Below are 8,301 nucleotides of genomic sequence, written 5' to 3'. Positions count from 1 at the left end.
GTGGAAAGGATGGCTAAAGGGGGAGAAGGGAGGCCATCAAAAAAAAAAAAAAAAAAAAAAAAAAATTTTTGGGAAAAAAAAAAAAGAAAAAAAAAAAAGACTTGTTGGTAAATGTAGAGCCATGAACAAACAGAATATATATAGAAGCTGTTTTGTTGGATTTGACCTTGAATATATTTTTAATGATTACCTCCATAAATAAGCATCTCTCTGAATGATCGATGAACAAAATGAACAATTAAAACCTGAAGTTACCAGCTTGACTTCATAAACAACCTAAAACATATATATAAAGTTTACAGATGCTTAGAGAAGTTATAAACTATACATATATTTGTTTTATTTCCTTTGTTGTTGACTTGGGGATAAAAACATCCACAAAAACCAGTCTGCTCTCAGAAAGGAAACAGAATCAGTCTTATAATGCTTTATTAATGAATAATTAATATAATTAATAACTAAATATTAACCTAACTCGGGGACAGGCAACTTWAAGGATGAAGGGGCACCAAATTTTTGTTGACACTTCCAGAGAGCCACATAGCGCTGCACAGTTACTCAAATAACAAAAATGCCATTTAAAACATGTTTCTGTTTATATAGGTTTATTAAACCAACATACAGTGTAGTACCTTAACATATTTCTTGCTCAAATGCATGTGTAACAGTTGTTTAATAAATCTGAATACAAAAAAATGTGAAGCAAACAAAAAATAAACTCAATCTAGCGAGCTGAAGTGCTATTACACAAGACACATTGAGTGCAGATTCCTGGTAAAAAGTTGCTTTTGTTTGCAACCTCAGTAAACTTCTTATATTTAGCTTTGTGCAACGTGTTGTAGGGACATATTATTTCTGGTCTACGGGACTGGATTTAGTCTCCTGTCTCTTCGGGTGCGTGGGTTCAAATCCCACCGCTGCCGTGTATTCAGGGTGGCTGTGGTGCAGTACAGATTTGTTATCAGTTCTAACYAAACTTTTGTCAAACACTAAGTTGCACTGAACAGACAGTAACAAAACACTTTAAAGGGGTCCACGATTAGTTGTAACATTAGACTTTATTTGATAATGTTTATTTTAACTGTAAAATAAAGATTGTTAAAATACTGTAGGCTGTTTAGTTTTTATCATTTTTAAACCAAAAGTTAAAAAATATATTACACAGATGGGGCCATTTTATTTACATGCAAAACATTCTGGGTACATGATGACATCAACTAGGTCATCAGTGCGAGGCTGCTAGCGAGCTATWTCCACCCTGAAGTTTAATCTTGGACAATATCTGATGATCGACTCTTAAATGAAACCAGAGAGCGTTGACAGAGAGGAGAAGGTAGAAATGACTCAGTCTGTAACTAAAAATATGGATGGAGGACCTCAGTTTAGCTTGTTTGTTGTGCTAGCGCTGAGCTAATACATATAAGGCAATATAGCATCGGAGCTAACGCTAAAGCTAACAGGCTAAGCTGAGGTTCTTCTTCCATGAAGCAGCTCTGTTGTCCTCCATCCATATTTTCAGTAACAGGCTGAGTCATTTCTACCTTCTCCTCTCTGTCAACGCTCTCTGGTTTCATTTAAAAGAGTCGATCATCAGATATTGTCCAAGATTAACCTTCAGGGTGGATATAGCTCGCTCACACCGATGACCTATCCACGTCATCATTTACCCAGAATGCTTTGCGTGTAAATAAAATGGCTCCATCCGTGTTAAAATATATTTTTAAAAATTTTCAAAACTAAACAGCCTACAGTATTTTTACAGTCTTTATTTTAAAGTTAAAATAAATGTTTATCAAATAAAGTCTAATGTTACAACTAATCGGGGATCACTTTAACTGACATTTAATTCCAAACACTTGCTTTTCATAGTGTTTTACAGATTGTCCTAATCTGATTTCTTTCCTCTCACAGCTTCTTCAGTCTTCCGTCTGCGTGCTCCTTAACCTCAGGAAGGAACATGAATTAGACGACTTTCTACTGCATGAAACCCTCCGACTAACAATCAGGTGTTGCATTTTTACTCTGGTGAATCAAAGGTTTAATAAGGGGGAGCGCTCTTGTTCACGGTGAGTCAGCCTGAAGTCTTCCATGTCAGCTAAACTTTGCTCTTTAATCTTTTAAACAGCGTTCTGTAGCGTGGTCTTTGCATGGCTCAAACTCACTCCTGCAGCAAACTCTCCATTGCCAAAATACGTTTGTACTAAATGTGCATATTTACCATGTCATGCTTATAAACTGACTGATTTAAAAACACTGTGAAATATACTGTATTACTTCTCGAGCTGTTGCTGTCACAGGATGTACTTTTTGTTGTTACATTATGATTTAAAAGCACTTTAAATAAAATTATAGTACAAATACTATCTTAAATTATAGTAAGAACAATAAATTGTCATGTCATTCTAATATTTGTAGTCTTACGTTACTTTTTAAATATATAGCTGTAATTATTGAAAAGTTTAAATTACAAAAACTATATATTCTGTGGGAAAACAAATGCCTGGATGAATTTAAATTCGGGATTAAAACTCTTGGTGTCAGTAATTCTCTGTTGTGGGTCAGTGTAGGCCTGCTTTCAGATTATAAACTCTGACATAATAAAGAGTCACTTTGTTGAGAACTGTGTGTTGTCCTCCCCATGTTTGTATTTTTAACAGAAAAAAGWGCACAAAGCTGTGGAAGTGGTTAGTTATTGTAAGATGCAAGCTTTGCAGATTCAGGTTCCAGATTGTTCTAGAAACCTGCCAGTTGGTCTAAATTTAGATACAAGATGAGCCTGTGAGCCAATGGAGGATCTATAAAAACATTTATTCAAAATGTATTTTCTGCTGATCCTGATCGGTTTTCTCCTACATTTTTGTTTTAACTGTTTCATTTTGACCTATTTAATTAATTATCCCATTTTTATTTGGCTTCATAAAAACTTTGCATAAAAATAAATCATAAAGTGCAGCCTGTATAAAATTAAAGCTATTTAATTGTGCTTTATTATTTTTTTTATTTATTTATATGACGGTAATTTAACATTGTAAATGTTTGTCTTTACAACCTAATAAGAGCAAGCAGTAGATTTCCATGAAGCCTTTTTTGGTGCTCAACAGTGATTGGATGTGACGCTCAGAGAGGGCAGGACTTATTTGTGAGTGGCTGGTAATCCAGCCAATAGAAATTCGAAATCAGAAATGACACTGGTCAGCAGCCAATGAACGCTCGGCATGTTCGGGCATGGCTTCATTTTATTCCTCCTTATTTACACAAACTGTCCTTTTCCCCGTCGCCTTTTGCCAAGGGTAGGGGGGTGTGCATAGGCAGAAATCAACCTATGCTTAAAATTTTATTTTGCGTAAAGTTCATACTTTCACTTTTTGTGTTTAATACCGCTTTACACTCACCTTTCGAAAGCGCTAGTTGATTTTTTTTTTTTGCAAGCTATTCTTTTTAAAAACATTAAAGCAGCAAAACTACTCAAGGTACGTAATCAAGTTTATTTTTGTATTACGAAATATAACTGTGTTTGATATTTTACGGTCTAAAAGTTAAATTGTGTGACAGTGAAGCTGACTGTCAAACAACACTAAACTTGAATTGATTTTTAGCTAGCTTTAGCCGAATAGCAGCTAACTCAGTTGTTGACGTATGATTTCTAATTCATCTTAAACTTTCAATAAATGTGTCGTAACAACCACGAAAAMGCGGTCAGCGACATGTAACGTGATTTTAACCTGACTTTATGTAGTTTGGACTGTGTTGCCTCAGTTTGTTGTCATCGTCGAGCCTCCATCAGTGTGTGCGGCAGGAACATGTCCAGACATGACGCAGGAGCTGCCCCGACAAGGCCCGCTGCCTTCAGCTCCGGCGAAAACTACCAACATGTCATTAAAACAATGTAGATATTTAAAATATACTTAGAGGATTACTTTAAATTATGCATAGGAGTCTTATGAGTTGTTTCAGCCATGTTCAGTGACAGCTGATCATAGGAAACTTGTTGGACCTGCAAATATAGAAGCACTGTCCTCACTAATAATTGCTCTGATCATTAAGAAGTGTGGTTCTGTCTCTAACTTCAGTTTTTTTTTCCTTATCCAGATGCTTGATACAGTAACACGTGTAACGCAGCCCTTTCCAGTCCAGCTGAAGACCCTGATGGACCTGGAAGGCAGATACCAGCCAAAGCTCAGTGGGCTGAGACTTATTGACAGTGCCCAGGACAACGGCCTCAGGATGACCYCCCGRCTGAGAGAACTGGAGGTGAAGGACCTGCTCTCCCTCTCCAGGTTCTTCGGTTTCTGCTCYGAGACCTTCTCGCTTGCCGTCAGCTTGCTGGATCGCTTCCTCTCTGTGATGAAGGTTTGTAAAACGTAGGGCTGTGTATTGGCAAGAATTTGGCGATACGATACATTTCATAACAGAGGGGTCACGATACGATATATCCCGATATATTGCGATACTGTAAGCAAGGCAGTATATTGTGATATACTGCGATTTTTTTTGTCCAAAAATTCTATTAAATAAAAACCTCTTTCTGAAAAAAAAAAAAGAAAAGCTAATGTTTACTTACAATGCTAATGCTACCCTTACTCTCTGGTGCTCAAGAGGTAGAGAAGCCAAATGGCTGGCTCACTGCTGCCAACTAGTGGTCAGAGGCTGAACTACAACATAAAAATGAACGGTTGGCAAGAAGCTTGACATTTTAAACCTTAATTAAAAATCGATACAGGGCTTTAGAATATCGATACAGTATCGGGAAATGAAATTTCGCGATATTTCAGTGTATCGATATTTTCTTACACCCCTAGTAAAACGTGCCATGTAAAGTCCCTAAAAGCGTTCTTTGTTTGTGTATTATCTGTACTCGTGACTCCGCCCTCTTGGTTCCCAACAGATTCAGCCCAAGCACCTGTCCTGCGTCGGCTTGTGCTGCTTCTACATCGCTGTGAAAGCCTCGGAGGAGGAGAAGAACGTGCCGCTGGCCAACGACCTGATCCGCATCAGTCAGAACCGCTTCACAGTGTCCGACATGATCAGGATGGAAAAGATCATCATGGAGAAGCTCCACTGGAAGGTGAAGGCCCCCACGGCTCTGCACTTCCTRCGCCTGTTTCACGGTCACGTCCAGGAGCAGCTCGATGCTGAGAGGTAACGGTTAACCGCGACTCAGCAAAATCACGCTGGTATAAATGTCTGCTTTTATTTACATTTTTAGGGATAAATAAAATTGTGTTTAAGTGCATTAATGAGGTGATTATCTTTTTTTATATTTTACCTCCTTGTAAACATRCGTTTGCTTTCACAAGTTGACTGATACGAGGTACCAATATAATCTTTTCATTAAAGGTATTTTATTTATTATTTACAGCAGGAATATTCTGAGCCTTGACAGACTGGAGGCGCAGCTGAAAGCATGTCACTGCTCGTTTGTCTTCTCCAAAATCAAGGTAAATAAAAACACTTTTCTGTTYTTTTTCATGGCTGTAGATCTGTAGGGAAAACGTCAACACCTGACTAAAGTCATTTCTGCTCTGGATTAGTGTTATTATACTAGTTTATTTTTCTTTTTTTTTTTTTAAACCCAAATCAAAAGCACTCAGAAAGTTGTAAAAAGAGAAGCTTCTGTCCATTTCTTATGAGAAAAGATATAAAGAAGAAAACAGGTCAGCAAAAAAAGTAAAGGAACATCTCCCACCAGTGTGCACACCATTATGGTTAATGTTCTGGAAAGTCTGCTTCTGTATTCAAATGTAGGCAAAGCTTTGAGTTAACAAAATGCAAAGTTTGCTTCACTTTGTAAATTACATGTTCAAACTGTGAATGGACTTGCTCTTTTTTAAAAAGTATTGCGTCTTTTCCTCTTCAGCCCTCTCTTCTTGCCATTGCTCTGCTGTGCTTRGAGGCCCAGGAACAACACGACCCTGAGGACGCAAACCAAACATCCGAGGCCCTGAGAAACCTCCAGCAGCTGCTGAATGTACGTTTAATAATAATAATAATAATGTAAACAGCACAGTGGGTTGCTTCATTTGAATGTTTCTGCCTTGCGTAGGTAAAAGATGGTGACCTGGTGTGTGTGAGGGAGTTAGTGGGGAAATGCCTGGCCGAATACGCCACCACCAAGTGCTCCAGACCCAACGGCCAGAGGCTTCGCTGGACCATTTCAGGAAGAACTGCTCGTCAGCTGAAGCACAGCTACTACAAGATCGCTCACCTCCCCACCATTCCTGAGTCATCTTCTTAAAGCTGGAGCGTATAAATGGGTGATTTTTTTTTTAACCTGCACAGAAATTCCACCTGTTCTCAACGTGACGTCGTAATTTAGCAGTGTGGTCACCCGTTTYTATTTCCTAATTTTCCTTACAGATCTCCATCAGTGATGATGGATTTCTTTAAGGAAGAGCTTTTATATCAAGTTAGCTTTAGATTGGTCAAACACTGTCCCACTAACAAGGAGTAATACTTCTACTTGCACAGGTGTACAGTATGTTCTCGTTTAAATTTGTACCATTTCCTGGTATGGGTTTAGTTTTAAGCTATTAATGTATTGAACCACCTAGGTCCTCAGTCCACCATGTGGAAGAGGAGGGAGAAGGATTTTGTGAATAGCAAAAATGGAACCAAGAAATCGGGCCCAAGATCCTTAACTCCCACCCTAGGTTGCTAAACTGTCCTGAAAGCACACTCCTACCCAAGGTGATTTTTTGTTTTTCTTTTGATGCGGCGAGGGATTTCTGGTTTGAGCCAGTGAAGTGAAACTAGTGACAAATCTGTCACCTGTAGCTAAAACATCATTATTAGAGCTGAAATCAGCAGCGACTGAGGTTTTATCTGGTTGACCTGCTACAMGCTTGAACTGGTTTTAGTTTAATAAAAGTTGCAGCTGCCGTGGAAATGTGGGTTGGAATTTGTCCGCCATTTTTCTTTTCCAGTTTCCCCGTGTAGTTAGTTTCACTAGAGATGAAACATGTTCTTGGCTTTACAACCYTCAAACACAGATACGTGAATGTACTTGCACCTTTCAATAAAACTTTATTGAAAAGCTATAATTGTTGTTTTTTATATATAATAAAAGGCAAAACATCTCCACAACTTAAGAACAGATCTTCTTTCTGTGGAATAATGAGGCTTCAAACTCACCAAACAAGGCTTTAAAAATAAAGTCCTTTYAGGCTCAGATAATCCAGAGAAAATCTACGTCCTTGTAGTTCTGGTTGCTTAAGACCTCAGTGGATCAGATTTTCAGATTATACCAAAAAGTCACTTTTGTAAATTAGAAAAATCTGGACCTCCACCAGCAAAATTCCCAGATATTTCTGCACCACTGAAGTCAAATCCAGGATTCTACAAAAAACAAAAACAGACCTGATACATTAGTTACATTTTAAGAACTCAAAATGTGAGTATAAATTTAAATATACAGCATCCCAACACTTCTCAGTTCAATAATTTAACTATAATAATTTCTGCTGCTTATATTTCCACAACTTCTATAAATACAACCTGAATCTTTAAAACACTTGAAATTAAACTGATGTCAACTACCTGATTGTTTAATGGAACTAAAAATTGCCTCCTATAAAGAGTGTCAAATGTTTGTAAGAATACTCAATGACCAATTAACAAAACTAAATGGTTTGAATAAAAAAATCACAAATTTTACATGTGATTTCAAACAGAARGGAACTTAATAAAAATATTTAAATATTAAGGAACTAAAAGGTTAAAATCTAAAATGTCTTCATAATAATAGCAGTGTTTTTCAACCCTGGTCCTCAAGGCTCACTGCACTGAATAGAAGTGTCACTGCTTTAACACATAATTAAAATGATTGCAATCAGTTATCAATTATAATCAGCTGTTTTGAAGCAGGAAAACATGTAAAACATGAAGGGCAGTGTGCCTTGAGGACCAGGGTTGAAAAACACTGTCTTATAGAATGTAATAATCTGATTAGTTGTTATTTTATTAAACATTTTCAGCAAAAATAAATTTATTTTTTAAATTCAAAAACTATCTTTCCATTTATGTGGAACTTATTCAGATATCTGGTGTGGTGATGTAACGATGTATGGAGGACTGAATCTGACATAATTAGAAATAAAAGCAGAAACAGAAAAATGGACCAATAAATAAACAAATGCACTTAAAAAGCACTAATTAAATTACAAAAGGAGAATTTATCTTGTGTTTTAAGATTTGACCTTCATATTTACTTTTCCAGCTTAGTTCTAATAAATTACTACATAATTTAAATTTTACTGTTTTTAAATATATATACACTCACCGGCCACTTTATTAGGTACACCA

At 36.9% G+C, this 8,301-nt stretch overlaps 3 protein-coding genes across 3 annotated transcripts in view; 2 read left to right on the top strand and 1 right to left on the bottom strand.

Annotated features, from left to right (window-relative positions):
• Window positions 1-2,622, top strand: part of septin8 (septin-8-A) — a gene marked incomplete at its 5' end in the record, with an annotated part of 14,823 nt that extends 12,201 nt beyond the window's left edge. Inside the window, 1 exon segment of the mRNA XM_014008891.1 lies at window positions 1,912-2,622. Within this exon segment, the coding sequence (XP_013864345.1) occupies window positions 1,912-1,966 (55 nt within the window). The 3' untranslated portion in view covers window positions 1,967-2,622.
• A 567-nt stretch (window positions 2,623-3,189) lies between these two features.
• On the top strand, window positions 3,190-7,037 carry ccng1 (cyclin G1; the record flags this gene model as incomplete). The annotated part of the gene is given in 6 exon segments (XM_014008904.1): window positions 3,190-3,470; window positions 4,090-4,350; window positions 4,886-5,139; window positions 5,360-5,438; window positions 5,858-5,968; window positions 6,044-7,037. Coding segments are annotated over 5 exon segments (897 nt in total). The 3' UTR covers window positions 6,236-7,037.
• nudcd2 (NudC domain containing 2) overlaps window positions 6,705-8,301 on the bottom strand; it is a 3,913-nt gene continuing 2,316 nt past the window's right edge. Inside the window, exon 4 of the mRNA XM_014008915.1 lies at window positions 6,705-7,335. Coding sequence (XP_013864369.1) covers window positions 7,252-7,335 — 84 coding nt within the window. The 3' untranslated portion in view covers window positions 6,705-7,251. The remainder of the gene's footprint in view (window positions 7,336-8,301) is intronic.

Source organism: Austrofundulus limnaeus, unplaced genomic scaffold (genome assembly GCF_001266775.1).
Source record: "Austrofundulus limnaeus strain Quisiro unplaced genomic scaffold, Austrofundulus_limnaeus-1.0 Scaffold1, whole genome shotgun sequence".
NCBI classification, from domain to species: Eukaryota; Metazoa; Chordata; class Actinopteri; order Cyprinodontiformes; family Rivulidae; genus Austrofundulus; species Austrofundulus limnaeus.
The sequence above is the reverse complement of the archived record's forward strand: the minus strand, read 5'-3'. Positions and strand labels throughout refer to the sequence as shown.